The sequence below is a fragment of the Branchiostoma belcheri genome, unplaced genomic scaffold (assembly GCF_001625305.1).
Source record: "Branchiostoma belcheri isolate BF01 breed outbred unplaced genomic scaffold, Haploidv18h27 scaffold4, whole genome shotgun sequence".
Taxonomy (NCBI): Eukaryota; Metazoa; Chordata; class Leptocardii; order Amphioxiformes; family Branchiostomatidae; genus Branchiostoma; species Branchiostoma belcheri.
The window spans coordinates 6,390,657-6,407,648 of NW_017804020.1; the positions used below are offsets into that span (position 1 = coordinate 6,390,657).

The window sequence follows — 16,992 nt, forward strand, 5'->3', positions numbered from 1 at the left end:
TTTATTCTGAATATAAGGCATGTTCTCTACTGTAATGTTGAAGGTCTTGAAGTGTTTGTTGGAAAAAAGGACTTTGAGGTACAAAGGTACAAAGAAATAGAAGCGAACAATGGTGTATAGATTTCCGATAGAAGAGACTGGCACGCACTGGTACGGGACCGACCCATTCATGTATGGCTGGTTTGCATCACAAATTACCATAAATGTTTTACCATAGATAGTCATGCAATACCGACGACTTTGATGTGCGCCGATGTCGTCACCTTGCTATTTATATATGCTGACTTTATCTGTGTCATTAGATAACGTTCGTGCGTGATGCATTAGTGTTTACCTGTCGCCTTCAGGTACATTAATTGTCTCACCTTGCGAGGTGATACCATTTTGGTAGGGACGTAACGTGAATTAGATAGCAGAGTCATTGGATTGAGTTTATGTCTACCAATGATTTTATTTATGGAAGGAAAAAGGAAAAATTAAGATTTTATTGTTTTCAATTTGTTCATGTTTTGATTGAAATCAAGGAGGTTAGAAATCAAAGTATTGATGGTTCAAGAAGCGTGAAAAATATCCCCACTGCATATTGGTACCTTCCGGTCATGTGACCCGCACACTACACTTCCTGCCCGATGCAAAGAGTAGAGCGTTGATGGGTCAAACTTGAGTCAACTTTTGCGTCTTCAGAGCCGATCTTAGACAATTTTAAGGCAGAGGTAAGTTCTGAGGGCTTTCTTGAGTAGTTATGGTGTTCTTAGGTACCAAGAACAATGTAGAAATTCCTCATAGTAACGTGCTACGGCGGTTGTAAGGCAGCGTAAACATGTGGATATGTCTTCGGCCAGGAACGCGCTGTGCACCGGGAGAATCTGACACCGGTCCGCCGGGATAAGGTTGGGAAGTATCGGGCTTTTCAGGAAGGCTAGAAATTGACCGTCTTTGTTTATGATATGAGTCTTGTGCAGAGTGTTATTGAGTAATGCAAAATCTGTAAATATAAGGGAGTTGTCAGTATAAACATCTGACGGTCAAGTGTAACCTAAAGCAAAGGAGAAGGTTGCAGAGACGGCCTGCACTGAACTGAAGGGATTTTGTAATACATGCATATGGGACTCTTTGATTACACTCCAATGTGGCCTTTTTTCTTGTTTGATAACCTCCATGACTACACCAAAACTGTAGCATAAGACTTAGGTGTGTGGGCCTTCTGGATCTAGGCCAGAAAGCCTAACCCAGTTGACACGTTTTCTATGCAATCATGTAACGTTATAAGAAAATATATGACTTTTTGGAGACACAGTAACAGTAAGAGCACGGCCTTCCCTTGCACCAAGGTGTAAGTCACTATGTGGAAGACCACACTGTTGACTGCCATGTTGGAGTGGAACCACTACACCAGCACAGTTCATGATTGCATAGAATCATAGACTTGACTTCATGGTGGGCATCAGGATCTGTGTACTTTTATTACTGTCTCCAGAAAAAGAAATTCTCAGGTCTCAGAGCTGGAGACAATGCTTTCCATATTGCCATGATTCACATTAAACATTAGACAAATGTATATTTCTAGTAGAGTCTTTGTGTTTGTTTTTGTTTTTGTTTAAGGTTAACTACAAGGGTGATTCAATGCAAATTATTTTTTTTCTGGTGTTGCCACTGCACGGGAAGAGTTCAAAATGGTTCCTGTTCAAAATGGAAGGAAGTGGTTTTGAAATCTTCAGAGGGAAGGAATTCTGAAGTGAAGGGATGTGTTGTTGTGTCATAAGTGCAATTGATCAGTATTGGAAATATGTACTTTACTTTATTCTTTATTTCAGGCCCATAGTTGACAAACAATTAAAATAATAGGGTTCACACGTAGTAAAAACGGTAGGGTTCGGTACATATACATACGAGAAGGGCCTTACCGGTAGACTAGTACTATAGTTGATAGATTATAAAGCTTCAGATCAGAATAAGCAGGAATTAGTAGTGGAATTACTAGTAGTTGAGGATTGCATACTTCCCATCTAACATCTCTGATTTCTTATTTGACAGAGATGTGGAGAACGTTGAGTGTGACGTTACTCCTGACCAGCCTGGTAGGAGGAGACGTGTATCTCCACAACCCTCGTGGCTCCAACAACAGGCTTAACGAACGGTCTGCCAACAGACAGAACGCCAATAGGGTCTTCGACTCGCAGGTTTGTTAAAAATCCTTATTTTTATAATCCATGGCAATTCATGATGAGCCAAACAAAGTTTTGGGTTTATGCAAAACGCTAAACATCTTCACTTACTGAAAGTTACTGATGAATATCTGTTAATTTACAGAACAACAATCGAGGAGGTTACAATGTTGGAGACAAGACCAACAATGCCTTCAACAATGAGGACGGACAGTTCAGAATGGTAACAACAAAGAATTAATTAACAATATTTTTGATGATGAATTCTAAATGTACTCTGTAGCTGTTGCATGTATGAATCTTATTGTGTCACAAGTTGACTCACAATGTACTTGTATACATTCTTGTACATGTATTTGCAGAACAAAATATGACAATGTTTGTCTTCAATGTACCTCTAGGAACATTCAATCAGTCTGCTTTCACAACCATCCCCCAAAAATTCTTTACATGTATGTATGGATGATTATAACATTCTGGCAAATATACACCACATGAACAGGACATAAAATAACTGTCTGCGGGCTGTAATTTGTAATACATGTACAATACAGTATTTGAGAAATAATCTTTTATTCTTTCACAAATCCGTCTTGCTCCCCTTCCCAGACTTATTTCCAGAGCGGCCCCTATGGCTGGGATTCCTCAAACAAAGAGGACAAATCTGGGCGGAGTTTCCTGACTGTGGAATGGACCAATCAGCATGGCTGTGGGGGGAACGCAGACTCCGACCCCCACAAACAGAACTGTCAGGTGGTCCTACAGTACATGTGTCAGGACAACATCAACTCTGCTACAGGTAAGGGGACACAACTGGGTGGTTTACAAATAAACCACTGTTGTATCTTCTATCTAATACATATGCATAATCCATCAGGCCTGGCATTAAACTTTGTGAACTGAAGCATACTGGTGTAGTTTGGAGCTCAGCTCAGCTCAGAGTCCAGATTTTGTGGATGTCAGTCTTTGAATGCCCCAGACTGCTGTTACAGTGAATAAATTTTTTTTAGTGAGAAACATTTATTTGATGTTTTGTGACATGTTTAAAGGCAATTACTACTATGACATTGACTTTTTGTGGCCCATAGTTGACATACCTGTGTTTCAGGAACTGCTGACACCCTGCGAAACGGGCGTACTACCCAGACCCAGGACCACACCCCTGCTAACAACCTGCAGGAGACGAAGGCACAGGCCAACAGCCGTAAGAACAACAACGTGAAGACAGACCGCGCCATTCAGGAGCCCTGGCAGTGGTACGACAAGTGCTACAACAGGGAGAGGAACCAGGGTCAGTGTGTTTGCATTGTGGTTTTGTCATGTATGATTAGTTGTCACTTACATGTACACTGTGTATTTGCTCTGTTTACATGTAGCATTGATTTCACTTCAGAAGTGAAATCTAAAATACTTGCAAGATTAATATTCACTTGAAACTGTAAGTTTAATTTCCCAAATCCTCTACCTCCACAGGCTTGTTTGTTGCTGACCAGATTACCCGCCGTAACAACAATGGCTACAGCTCTGCAATCCACACGAGACAGAACCCTAACGGGAACCGGCGCGGCTACGAGTGTCCAGAGGAGAGAGATCACTACCCCTACTGGCACCCAACACCATGGAGAGATATTGCTGTACTGACTGACAACATCACCATGTGCGAGTAAGTTAGAAATTTGTTTTCTTCTTGGCTCACACATATTTGAAATCAGATGATTGCATTGTTTTTTCCTTTAACAGTGAACAGTCATCTAGATACTGAATAATGCACATTATTTTTGTTACAACATGAAAGTTTGCGAGAAAGCAAATGAGAAAAGGTATCCATGGCATTGTTTTGCTCACAAGTTTCAGTTTTAAGAAGATGTAGTGCATATAAGAGGGGAAGACTTCACTTCTTGAAGTCAAGCATAAAACAAGCCCTAGTTTGAAATTGAAGGCTTGGTTTTTAGTTAATGAATACCCAAATTCTACTTTTCCACAGCTACTACAAGCGTGAGAGTGCAAACTCAGCAGCCAAGTACGAGTGTGTGGAGTTCTATAACAATGCCAGGACAGTGAAGAAACACTGGTCACGCTGGAACAACCAGCAGGACTGTGAGGACAACGGTGGGGAGTGGAGGGCTTACTACAGCTATCTGGAGAAGGCACCCACAGGTATGGTCTTACAATAATGTTCTAGTGGAATACATATGCAATAGATACTCAAGGGTACTAGTATACATGTATACAGGGAGTACTTCTTTCTGCTTTGAGTGTAAAATGTTGAAGGCTGGAACCATGCTTGTAACTGGGCTCAAATCTCAATTAAAAAACAGATGCAGGATGTGTCAAGCATGTGTCAAATTTCTACTTTGTTTTTTGCAGTTTCCCAGGCAGACTGTCAGGGGGAAGGGCGCAGCGGGCTGCGGTACGTGTACGGTTACCCCGAGGGCGAGGACAGCGACACGCAGACGTGCCTGGTTCTCCCACCGGCGCCTGACTGCCAGCCGGCACCGTGGAGCCGGTCCAACCACCTGGGGAACAGCAGGGACGGGCAGGCCAGTAACTACACCTGGGTCCTGCCGTACTTCCCTTCTGGGAACACCAAGAGATGTGTGTTGAGGGTCAGGTAAGGACACTGGAGTGGGAGATGGGGAGAGGTAGAGGGATAAGAGAGAGAAGAGAGAAAGAAATGGGATGGGCCAGGCTAGTAACTACAGCAAGGTGTAGATGTGTGCTGAGAATCAGGAAAAGAAAGTGGAGGGAGAGAGGGAGGAAATTATACAGTAGTAATTTTTATTTGTACTGTAACGTTTCTTTGAAATATTATTTTCCAGGTACAACATCTCAACAGATGACTATGATCCTTGGCAGACTGATGCAGCCTACAACCAAAACCTGTGAGTATGGTTCTCTGTATCTATAAGATTATAAAACAAGTGTTTCAGTCACTTTTGAAATAAATTCAAATATTATTGGCAATACGTTTTGTACATGAGTGGCCATTGCTGACTTGACTGTTGTTGTTGCTGTTCCAGACAACTTGGCCTGCTGTCCCCTGTACAGCAGAACCCGACAGTAGACATTGGTGCTGAGTACTCCCCACTCCGTCTGGCCATCAACACAGCACAGTTCGGCAGGACCTTCCAGGTTTGTACAAACACATACATGTCCTCTGACAACTGTAGTACAGCCTAAGATTTTTTTGGTCATGTGACTGTAGGAAAATGTGACATTATCATTAATTAGTCAAAAGTTGCTAGAACTTAGGAGATATTTGATTGGTTAACCTGAGGAAGGCTGCAGCTGAGAATGGAAAATTTGTTGTTCTAGTGGATTCATTTTTCACGAAGAGAGTTTATATTGTAATTCAGGACCGGAGCCACGTGTTCCTGTTGAAGCCTCGGCCCAGCGGTCTAGAGGGCCGTGCCATCCACAACCTGAACGTACGCGGGAAGCGTGGGAACATCGTGCAGGTGTACCCCGCTGTGGAGTACGACTTTGTTCCCGCCCACCTGCACATGGAGGAGGGAGACCTGGTCCACATACAGTGGGAAGGTGAGGAGAAACACACACTCATGCTACTACAGATGTCTGCACTGTATTACTGTACCAAGAAATTCTTTGCTTTACCTCAGAAAAACAGAATGGATGAGAAACACAGGTTGAAATGTTATCAAAGGAGACTCAATGTGTAGACTTCAATTATGCAGGGGTTGGATGTTAGAGGTCATATGATATGCATATAGAACAGCTGATATTTTAAAATGAAGGGTGTCTGATTAAGAAATACAGATTCTGAAGCATAAACTGAGATCTGCTGTTGTTCTGTGTTCCAGGGTCGAACAGTCACAACAACGGGAACCCTGCTGGTGACGGCCAGGCAGGAGACGCTGGGGAGGGCACAACTGGTAGGGAAACTTTGGAAAATACATTCTGCTTTAGCAATTGAAGACATTTACTTTTTGTCTCTAGAAGTTTGAAAATTCTGTTACTTTCAAGTTTGCATTAGTTTTATTTTATTTTATTTTATGACGATTTACCACATTTGTGGAAGGATTGACATAACAGGTGACTATCACCTTTACAAGATGTCAAGCCTGTGACCAGACTGTAAGGTTTGAACCACTCACACCGGGAAGGACCCCTACTCTTTTCGATAAGTGCGGTGGGTTCTTTTACGTGCGTGGGGTGTGGCTCTCCCAAACACGGGACCTCCATTTAACGTCCTATCCGAGGGACGTCCCTAACCGAAGCTAGGTACTCATTTACACCTGAGTGAAGTGAGGAAAGTCGTGTAAAGTGCCTTTCCCAAGGGCACAAGATCGGTGACATGGGCAGGATTCGAACCCGCAACCTCTCGGGTGTGAGCCGAACGCGCTACCGACTGCGCCACACGACCCCACAAACACTTTTACAAAGGGGTCTATTTTTTTCTCTTCCTGCAGGTACAGACCGTAACAACATTGTTCAGATGAGATCTCTGCTGGACAACTTCCCTGCTCCGTTTGAGAACTCCACCATGTGGAACAGTGCCCGGGTGTGGTGGCCGGCTGCACCCAAGTATGGACTGGCTAAGGACCTGGCTGTGGCTTTCGCCAGCTCAGGATACTACACGTGAGTATTGACTACTCAGGGTTTACAGCAAAGGCTATGTCTGTCTGTTTTATTATCCAAGTGAATTCTACTATGTACACAAACAAAAGAGTGCTTAGTTTATCTATCATTTTTGCCCTCAGTTGTTTCCATGCGGAAGTCTGCCACACTGAGTCAGTGGAACGGAAAAACAAACTGGACAAGCTTCTCAACAACGCGCCGGCGTCATTCGAGGGGGCTCTTCTGGAGTTCCGGAAAGGCACCTACCACTACATGTGCACACGGAACAACAACTTCTCCAACCGCAGCCAGAAGGGAACCATCCACGTGGTGGAGGGGACAAAGTCATCCTTCACAGACAACGACCTGCCTTGAAACTTGCCATTAAACTTCATTTGTTTGTTGGTAGATAACATAGTAGAGAGTTCAAACTTTGTTCCAACACATAAAATTAGCACATAAAAATTTTTGACCCTCCTATTGCATTCTTCCTCACTTTTGACTAGTCCTTTGGTCCCTTGGATTCTCTGGACGACTGCAGAAGAACTGCAATAAAGAATTTGATGCGCTCATTTTTTGTGTTGGGACACAAAAATTTTAACTCTGTACTAGACCAGCCTTGGTCTTTGTCAACCAGTTTAGTCATACATTACATTATCATTAATCTTACATCATTCTGTGTTTATTTTGTATAACATGACACCGTAAAGGTTTGTTTGTATTTATTGTAACTTGATTACAAAGTTATTACACAAAATGGACCAGCCAGTATGACCTGCCTCAACATGAAATTTGTGAATTTTTCATGCTGTAAAAATCTGCTTTACAAGTAGGTGGTGTACAGTTTAGACTGGGACTAAAAACCTATGCCTCTCAGCTTTAGAGCTAGCCATTCCACCACCATTCTGGTCAATTGTAACCTGTAGCAGCAGGTCTATATATATGTGGCTTTTTTAGTATTATATAATCAGTACATGACAATGTTATCACTGGCATCATAATCAAGCATTGCATTTCATTGAACTGTAATATTGTGGAGATGCTGCTAATTGTAACATCTAGAGGCCTTATACCTATCCATATACTGTTGCTAGCTGCTGTACAAAGTGCCTGTTCACAGAATTAGTAACTAGAAATGTTTTCCTTTACTTTTGATATCCCGATGTTTTGTACTGTACATTGTATATGGGGTGTTTTGCAATAATGGTGAATATAGATGTTATGATAGAAGTACAAATGTATCTTTATAGTATATTAGCCTCCATAAGACTTCGGAGCACATTTGAATGGTGATATTTTGTGCTGATTGTGATTGTTTGTTCTGATTGGCCATTGTTTATGAACTGAAAATGGCAAAAGTTATTTGCCTGATGGTGGAAAATGTCACTATTGAAATGCTTGTTCGTCATCTGTGAAGGCTTGTATACCTAGAGACAATCCTTGGTGTAGACAAGTTGGTGTCTGCTGGTTCAGACTCGATTGGAAAATAAAATGTGTTCATGTAAAATACTTCAAGTCTTACTTTTTTGATGGATCTCTGTGCAAGGCAAAGAGAACACTGCTAGGCACTCAACTAAGTTTAGGTTTAGGAACAGCATCTCTTTTCAGAAATCTCAATGCTGGAGGCAAGCTTTACTCACCAAGAGTGAAGACTAATTAAAATAACTGACCTAATAGAAGAAGTTATGAAAGCTGCTTGGGAACATTCCCTGTCCCATTTAATATTCCTTGTGTTCTTTTTACAGGAGGAATAACTGTAAGAATTATTGCTAAATTGTGCAAGACCTTCCAAAATCAAGGGCTCGATTTTCTAGAACACAGGATATTTTTGTTATCCAGTTACTGACTGTAGTTAGATTGAGCAATCTGACAAAACTAACATTTGTATACAAACATCTGATAGTTGTAGCTTGACACCAGCAGTCATAAACATTTCATAACACAAAATTATGATCATAATCATGATATTTATTCATCACACATGCAAAATTGTTTACAACCAAAAAATATTACAACATTAATCAATACATCTTGCATATAAATAAATACTTGAAACAAAGACTACCGTCCAAGAGGAAAGTCTTCAATACAAATTTCACTGCCTACTGTAATTTTGTCTCTACTTCCTGCACAACATTCTTCTTGGACCTTTCTTTGTAATTTTTACATGTTTCCTTAGAAACAACAAAATTCAGGTCAGTTTTCTCTGAAATATTATACATTAGTTTTATTCAAACTGGACATCCACCTGATTAGTACCAATGTAAACACTAACTTTTGCCAGTTCAGATTCCACCCAAATATGGAAACTATAAAACAATTAGACACTGTTGACTCCTGGGAATAAATTCTAACTTCACAAGACTCAGATCAGTGCCATAAAGAACGAAAGTTCTGCAAACATCAGGGAACTACCAACACTTGTGGACTTCTCTCTTGTGAGTTCTGTGGAGGATATGGTTATGTTTGTCACTGCCTGAGACTCCTGTCAATGAGGGCCCAGTGGTGGCTATCTGGGCCAGCAATCCTTTTTTTATATGATGGGCAAGTAGAATATGTAAATACTATATGGTTCGTAAAAACCCAAAATTCCAATCACTACAATTGCCAAGTCCTCACCAACTTACACCAGACCTGCTGTTCTTTGTAGTCCTTACCAAAGAGTCTCTCCATAAAATTTTTGAAATTACCTTAAGCCATTCATACTAGTCTGGTACGTTCTGGCCTTGCCAAATGTTCCTATCCTTCTCCGTAACTCAAGAATTTTGATCTGCATTTTTTAAACATTCTTACATTATTGCAAATACATGAAGTGATCTAAATTCAATAAAACTACATGCACATTGTTTTCTTTAGCAATACTCACAAACAAAAATTGCACAGAAGTTTTCAACAGAACAATTTACTATATACATGTACAACACAATGTGTGTATGTAAACACCAGTATAACATTATGGGACAGAATTTTGTTACCATATTACAAAGAGGAATCAGCTTTGCTAAATTTTCAGCCTACCCCAACAACAGTAATGAGTTTGTATCAGAGGCAGACTTTTTGAAAATAATAACTGAAATATCACAAATCCTGAATAAAGGCTTAAAAATTGTTTGATAACTCTGATCTTTGTATTGGAACTGAAGCTACTGTTTAGTCCCTTATCATCAAACATAATTTTTCATGCTACATGTACATGTAATTGAACATGTATGATGTTGTTCCCTCCCCACAGTGTCCCTATCTCCAACTCCTATTCAGTGTCTTCATGGCAGCTAGGCGATGAGTTATCAGTGTGGCCATGACCAGACCTAACAATATAGAACTGATAAAGAAGTAGTCAAAATCTTCTTTCAATACATCAAACATTTGAGATGGCATTATCCTGGTGTAGAACAAGTCTAAACCATATGCTAGCACAACAGAGGTAGACTCTAGCCCTGCTGCTCCTATATGAATCCCCCGTATCCCCTCTACAGACTGGTTATATGTGAGAAGTGTCATTGGGTTGATGTGCAGTTCAGGGATGTACGGGTACACCCCTTCCTCCTGGTGCTGCTTGGTGGGGATGATGGGGCGGCGAGGGTCTAGGATGTTCTTAGGGAGCGTCATGAGGCCACCGTTCGGGAGGGCAAGGAGCAGGCTGCGTGCGGTGATGCCACGTTCCGTGTTGCTGACGGCCATGGCGGTGAGTCCCGTGGGGAAGATGTAGGCCTGCTGCAGGACCAGAGGGAGGCTCTGGGTGGAGAGGGACGAGAACGTGGTGGAGTTCCTGTCCCCCTGCGACTCAAACAGCTCCAGGACGGTCACCTCGTGTCGGCGGAACTTCCCGTTCCAGTAGTGATAGACGACCCAGTTCTCGGAGTGAACCAGGTGGACTGGCCCACTGGCTCGCTTGTGCTGCATGCTGTACACCACCTGTCCTGTGACTGCATCTACCAGATACAGAGTCAACAGAGGAACATCTCTCTCTATGCCCTCAGTCATTACTGCTAGGAGGTTGGGGTTCAGATACTTGTACATGACACTTCTGTCACTCAACACCCGCCCCTGGGAGTGGACGTGCTCATTGGCTCTCCTGGGTACAACACTTACAATTCTCTGGGATGGGATGGGGAGGCTGAGATGCCAGGCTTGAGAGAGCTCCACTTTCCCGTCCTGTAATGTGGTGAGGCTAAAACCCGTCAGTGTGCTCTTCGCTAGATCGGCAGCATGGAGGAAAATCTTCCCATTGTTTTTCTTGAGGACAGACAAGACTGAGGGGGAAGGTGGGAAGATGTGGACCCCATGATCAGAGTCAACAATCATGACCGGGTGGAGGTGGTGGTTGTTCATCACAGGGAGAAGGTTTGCCTGCAGCACTTTGAAAGGCTGTGGAGTTCCCCAGGCAAAGCTTGTGTTGACAGGCTGCCCAGTGGTAGGGTTGAAGGTAAAGACGAGCCCGTTCCCCGTGGCCTTTTCCTGAGCCACCAGCATGGCCTGTGGAGGGTGGGGGAAGTGCGCTGTGGTCCGCTGTACGAACAGGTACATCTCGCCTTGGCTGAAGCACTGGATGTTTGGTAGGAAGTACTGCCAAACGACATCGCCGTTTGCGCTGTCCAGTCCGTACAGCTTACCAGCAGACGTGACCACCACGATCATCTTGCGGAGGTTGAAGGGATCCCTCTCCAGCTGTTTCTCCACTTGTTTAGCTTTTGGCCTCCTGTACTCTTCAAACTTGTCGGCCAGATCCTTCAGCTGTTCCAGCTGCGTGGTGATTCTCCTCGTAAACATCTGCCAGACTGAGAGGTCTTCCTCAGACTCCTCTCCAAACTCCTCCTCAAACTTGCTCTCTGTTTCCGACACAGGCAGATCCACCTGGTCGACGGCAGAGATTGATGCCAGCGCCTCGTTGCGCTGCCACATCACGTGCCCCTGGTTCCCCTGCAGCTGCTGAAGCATCAGTAGTGATTGGTCCTCCATCTGCAGCAGCGCACGATATCCCGTCGAACTGTCGCGTTTCAGGAATGTGTACACTGTCACCTGCTGGGGAGACCCAAAATGTGGCTGATGGGCTATCATCTGAGTTAAAGCTTGGTCTTCTTTCAGATTTTCTAGGTAGAAGCCAGTAACAACAAGTTCGTCCTTGCTTCCTTTCTTCACAAAGAACATGATGTCCCTTTCCTGACTCCTTGCTGTAGTGGTTGTATACACATCTGGGAAATCTTTTAGGACAGTTAACGTGCTTGCCGTTGCTTGCAGGAGTACGAAATGATCCTTAGCCAGGCGAAGAAGGACCTCTTTCCTCCCTACTTGTACTGACTTGAGGGCCAGGCTGTCCGGCTGCCAGCTGTTGAATCCCAGTGACAGGAGGGTGACTGCAGAAAAAGTACTGCCATCCACCAGTGACATGGTGTACAGGGAGTTGGTGCTGGCTTCAGAGCAGACCAGAATGTTGTCTCCTGTGACCACACACTGGGTGGACTGTGGTGAGGCCCATCCTGCTGCAACAACCCTCTTCACTGCCTCGTACCCCTTCCCAGGGACATGGGAGTACGACACAATCTGTACAGTGGATTGGGTGGAGATGCTGACAGAGTAAAGCTGGCCATTACTTGCTTGGTGCAGGACAGCTGTCCCCCCAGACTCCCCGCTTGGCCAGACCTCAGTGCTCACCATTTCATGGCCGTCGACTGCTGACAGAATCCTCAAAGTCTTCTTTGTCAGGACTGCAACCGATTCTACATATGATCTGTCATCCTGCTTCCCTTCAACTAGGAGTGCTTTTGCTGGTGAATCGTTTCCCTCTTTTCCGAGAAACTCCCACAGAAGAGTTCCACTGGCGGGGTCCCACGCACGAACTGTGTCCCCTCCGTTGCATACCGTCACCAAGATGCTGTTCTTGTGCAGTACCACATCCACCCCCCAGGGGTCTCCCCTCTCCTGCACATGCCTCCAGGCCAGCTGCCCTGTTCGGGAGTTGATGGCTGCCACGACGTTGGACTCTGTGCCCACAAAGATGCGTTTGCTGACTGGAGCGGACTGGTCGAACATGGCCTGCCTCACAGCTCCGATGTACTGCTGGTGCCAGTCGAACTTCCCAATCTGATCTTCATACATACCACTGGTGGGGAGGATGTGAACGACAAAGGCTGACACCAGCAGTATCCATGGCAACAGGAAACCTTGACCTTGGGCTGTCATGTTGAAGTTTGGTGTTTTGTAGTCAATCAATTCCTTTGAAGTTTGATATTCACAGCTGATATGTTTCCAATCTGGGTAAATGAGAGGAACTGAAAAAGACAAAACACAATAAATTCAGCATTAGTATTGTAACTGCTTTCCCAAAAACGTCTACTAGTATCTTGTTTTCAAAAGTAATCTCTATGCAGATGTTGAAAGTGAAGTTGGTAGCATTTTTTTCAGAATTGAATTCATCCCTGGCGTTGTTACATACACATGCATGTGTCAGTGTGTAAAATAAAATGTATGCATGTTGCCAATAATTTCTATCCCTTTGTCTGTGTGTAATATTAGCGCCAAAATAAGCTTTGATTATACAGTTTTAAACAACCTTTTGTAGACACTGTTAAGATGACATTTACGGCACTTTCGTGATGACTAGAGATTATAAAACATGATGACCACTGCTGATCACATAAAGCACGTGCATGTTTCAATTGACCCGTTTTAGTGATTCATTTATACAAATGTTATGGAAGGCAAAATTAACAAAAATGATACAAGGTAGATCCCACAGAAACTTCGTTTCTTATAGGACAAGATGATTGCTACTATGTACCCACAACAACTCACCACAGGGCGCGAGTCAAGCCGTAAAAGATTCGTCTTTCTGCTTGTTCTTCCTCACCTAGACCGGGTGGGCGGCCATTTTGCAGCTGTTCGACTGCATCGAAACAAACAAAAAAAAATGTATCAAAGACACCTGTTATAGATCAATAATTGGATTTGATTCAACAGATATCACATAAGATTTTGATAATTTGATTTCTAATAATGATATCTTAACTATATTTTCTTATGGTGTTTAAACTAATATATTCTACTTTATTCTATTACGTTTCAGCGCGATGATTTGTCCTGTCGTGCTATGGACGATACCAACATTAAGAGGTGTGATGTAGATTCTAGTCGTCTTTTTTGTTGATAGAAACAGCGTTTAGATAGCAACAAATACCTTATGATTACACTGATAAATACAATACATATCTATAAATATCGTCTATTTTTCACACAATTAATTCATAACCTTTATATAAAAGAAACTCATCCGTTTTCCACTATGGCTCCGCCCCTTACGTCACAGAACTGCACCCATGTGTCCACAAGTTATTTTCCACAAAGGCGCGGTAAACAACAGTCCAGTTTTGGCGCGACCCGACACAACCTTGTCAACATGATGGCTTCAGACGGCGTTAACGGCACTCCAGGCTGCCGATTCATTAAAGAAGAGGTTCGTAAACCCTTTGATATCGTTGGAAGCTAGAAGCTGAGGGAAAAGGGTGTTTTTAGAGGATGTTTTGAAATCTGTCGTTGACGTATGCGTATGGTACGCAGTGAAAATCACGTAGTCAAACCCGCCCGGATCCTTGCATAAATTTTTTGATAAATATATGAACGTCACAAAACGTGATTGCAGATTTGTCAGCTACTCAGTTTAATTAATGTTACAGCAAATATCACCACCTCCTTTGCGTTTCTGGTGTCATAGAATAACAAATAATTATAACTGGAGATAATTACGGGTTCCAGTCAGCCAGGCGCATAACGTACCTTATTATTCACACTTCAGTGCTCGGATCTAGTTTTTCGCGTGTTGATTTATAATAAGTCGAAATCAGGCACGTTTTCTGTATCACAGAACGCCAGATGGTTAAAAGACAGGGGCCAGAATGTTTTAGCAAAACCTTCAAAAGAGAAGGTTGACAGATATGCAGATGACCTTATGCACTTTTGTCCTAGTTTTGGGGTCACCTGCCTGTACATGTGATGTCACCTGCCTATCATTGTCCTTTGTTTTGTGTCTATCTCAAAGGTAAAGGGGATACTAGTTGTTTTTTTTTTTCAAATGAAATTAATTATTGTTTTGCTTATCAAGTTATAAGGTAGGCACGTATGTACTAGTAGGAGCCAAAACAGGATGAGGATGGTCCAAAACCAAAACAAAACCTTTGTGTAAAAGCTAGGTGTGGTAATCTGTGACTCAAACTGAAGTTGACAACCTGGGTAGGGGACTGCTATTGAGGACTATCATGTGGATAGATTTATGGTGTCAGCTGCAGAAAATCCATGCCTCACTGTTGCTGTAAAAATGTGGCACCCCCTTATACTAGTATCATAAACTTTGATAAAGAGAATTGCAGGTGTCAAACAGTGCTGAAGGATTATACTCTTTTGCACAGGGCACAGGTGTAATCATGTTATACTATCATAGCTTCAGGCTATGAGTAAAATGACTGTACTGTAGGACACCATTTATCCCTTCCATCAGTACAGAGAGTATATTGTTTCACTGGATACTGTTTAGAATGTTCAGTAAAAAAAGTCAACATAACAATATCTTTTTTTATGTTACATGTATAGTACACCAACCAGAATACATTAGGATGTCGGGGACAAATCAAGTTCACTTCTTGCCTCTGGGTTATTCTTGAGTATGGTAGATATGCGGAGAAGTTTGAACTTTGGTCCACTGTGCTAGCCTGACATATAATGACAGATGGAGGTAGCCTGGGTGTTCTTGATTTCTCATACACCAGAGAATGTTCTGACATAGCCTGCATGCCATCTATAAACTGTTGTAAAATGGAACTCATTGCCAGATAATAATATAGCATTGAATGATATGTTAGTCCATGTGGTTGGACATCTAGAGGTTAGATGCCATTTGATGTAACATATGTGAATGTTATTTGCAAGTTATTGCTTAATTGCAGTCAAGCAGGCAGAAATAAAGAACATTTGAATATGTTACAGAGAGAACACAAAAACCATGAATAAAATTGGAGTAAGTACACATGTCTACTTCAGCTGTACATGGGTTTGAGTTCTTTCATGCAGCTCTGTATAACCAGCCATTATACTGTTTACAGGCTTAAGTCTGGAAACTGGATCTTTTCATAGATAGCCGATTAGAGTTGGCCGGGACCTACAGCTGGTATGGTCACATGTAGCACTGGGAAGAAGGCATTCTGGGGTCACCCATGCCTAAGGGAGGAAGGGTCCATGCTGATAGTGCTAAAAGGATACTGTGTAAACAACATGGAGGGGTCAGAATGGGTTCATACATGGTATCATCTGTATTCTCCCAAAATGGAAGCGTTTCCAATGAAAATGAGAGTAAAGTTAAATCAGGGAAATTACAAACAAAATAATACCGCCATTGTGTACACAATGTGGAGGAGTAAAAATGAGGTTATGTGGTATGATATCATCTTGACTTCATTGCAAGAGAGAATTCCGCCAAACTTCAGAATTGAAAGTGGAAGAAAAATGCAGATCACTCCAAGTACAGGGAAACTGGGTGGAACTAGTCATACAAGAACAGTCTGATCTAAAGTGGAAGAGCTCCCTGTGTAACACCCCCCGGGGAGTATTTGAATTTGCGTTAAACGGAATGTTAAACTGGCTACCGACAGCTGATAACCTGGTCCGCTGGGGAAAAGTCCTCTCACCGAAGTGCCCACTTTGCAAAGGACGGCAGACTCTGCGACATGTCCTCAACATGTGCCCTGTAGCCCTCAAGGACAGGTATACCTGGCGACATAATAGTGTCCTTATGGAACTAGTCAGCACCCTTAAGCTGTGGCATGCAAAGTCCAACCCAGAGGTCACAATCAGGTGTGACTTAAGCCCAGACTACCTGGAAGGAGGTACACACACCACAATTCCCCCAGACATCCTACCGACACCGCTGGTACCTGACATCACAGTCCAGGATCCTGTCAAACGAACGCTGACCCTGATTGAACTTACCGTCCCGTTTGATCAGAATGCACAGGACGCCGAGGATAGAAAATCGGCGAAGTACGAAAGTCTGGTTAATGACATTAACTTTCATAGTGGATACAGGGCTACTCTTGTTACAGTTGAAGTAGGAAGCAGAGGGTGGATTAACGGCGAGAACATTGCAAAGCTGAAGTCACTCTGTCCGGTCAGTCACAAAGACCGTGAAGTCAGACATCTTAAAAGTAGACTGGGAAAGTGTGCACTTTGTGCATCTTATGCAATCTATTGTGCCAGAAACACGCCT

At 42.9% G+C, this 16,992-nt stretch overlaps 2 protein-coding genes across 4 annotated transcripts in view; one reads left to right on the plus strand and one right to left on the minus strand.

The window, feature by feature from the left end:
- The first annotated feature begins 607 nt into the window (after positions 1–607).
- LOC109477267 (protein DD3-3-like) lies at positions 608–8,252 on the plus strand. 2 transcript variants are annotated; one of them, XM_019778352.1, is made up of 14 exons: positions 608–713; positions 2,035–2,180; positions 2,311–2,388; positions 2,775–2,964; positions 3,274–3,459; positions 3,642–3,828; positions 4,150–4,322; positions 4,533–4,776; positions 4,985–5,047; positions 5,186–5,297; positions 5,522–5,705; positions 5,987–6,058; positions 6,596–6,764; positions 6,887–8,252. In XM_019778352.1, exons 2-14 carry the CDS (start codon positions 2,037–2,039, stop codon positions 7,116–7,118), a joined length of 2,034 nt encoding a protein of 677 aa, XP_019633911.1. In that variant the 5' UTR covers positions 608–713; positions 2,035–2,036; the 3' UTR covers positions 7,119–8,252. The 2 variants fall into 2 exon arrangements, with proteins under 2 accessions (XP_019633911.1, XP_019633910.1); XM_019778351.1 differs by having other exon boundaries at positions 3,274–3,456; positions 3,639–3,828.
- A 441-nt stretch (positions 8,253–8,693) lies between these two features.
- Positions 8,694–16,992, minus strand: part of LOC109477264 (ER membrane protein complex subunit 1-like) — a 9,062-nt gene continuing 763 nt past the window's right edge. The window contains exons 1-2 of one of the 2 annotated variants that reach the window (XM_019778348.1): positions 13,536–13,621; positions 8,694–13,012 (exon numbers count right to left, since the gene is read on the minus strand). In XM_019778348.1, the coding sequence (XP_019633907.1) occupies positions 9,981–12,923 (2,943 nt within the window). In that variant the 5' untranslated portion in view covers positions 12,924–13,012; positions 13,536–13,621 and the 3' untranslated portion in view covers positions 8,694–9,980. Of the gene's footprint in view, positions 13,013–13,535; positions 13,622–16,992 lie in introns of those variants that run through there. The other variant, XM_019778349.1, reaches the window with a different exon arrangement.

Coding starts and splice junctions, on each gene's coding strand:
- LOC109477267 (XM_019778352.1), top strand. CDS start 2,037: ATGTGGAGAACGTTGAGTGTGACGTTACTCCTGACCAGCCTGGTAGGA. Junction 4,323..4,532: donor TCTGGAGAAGGCACCCACAG/GTATGGTCTTAC, acceptor TGTTTTTTGCAG/TTTCCCAGGCAGACTGTCAG. Junction 6,765..6,886: donor GCCAGCTCAGGATACTACAC/GTGAGTATTGAC, acceptor TTTTGCCCTCAG/TTGTTTCCATGCGGAAGTCT.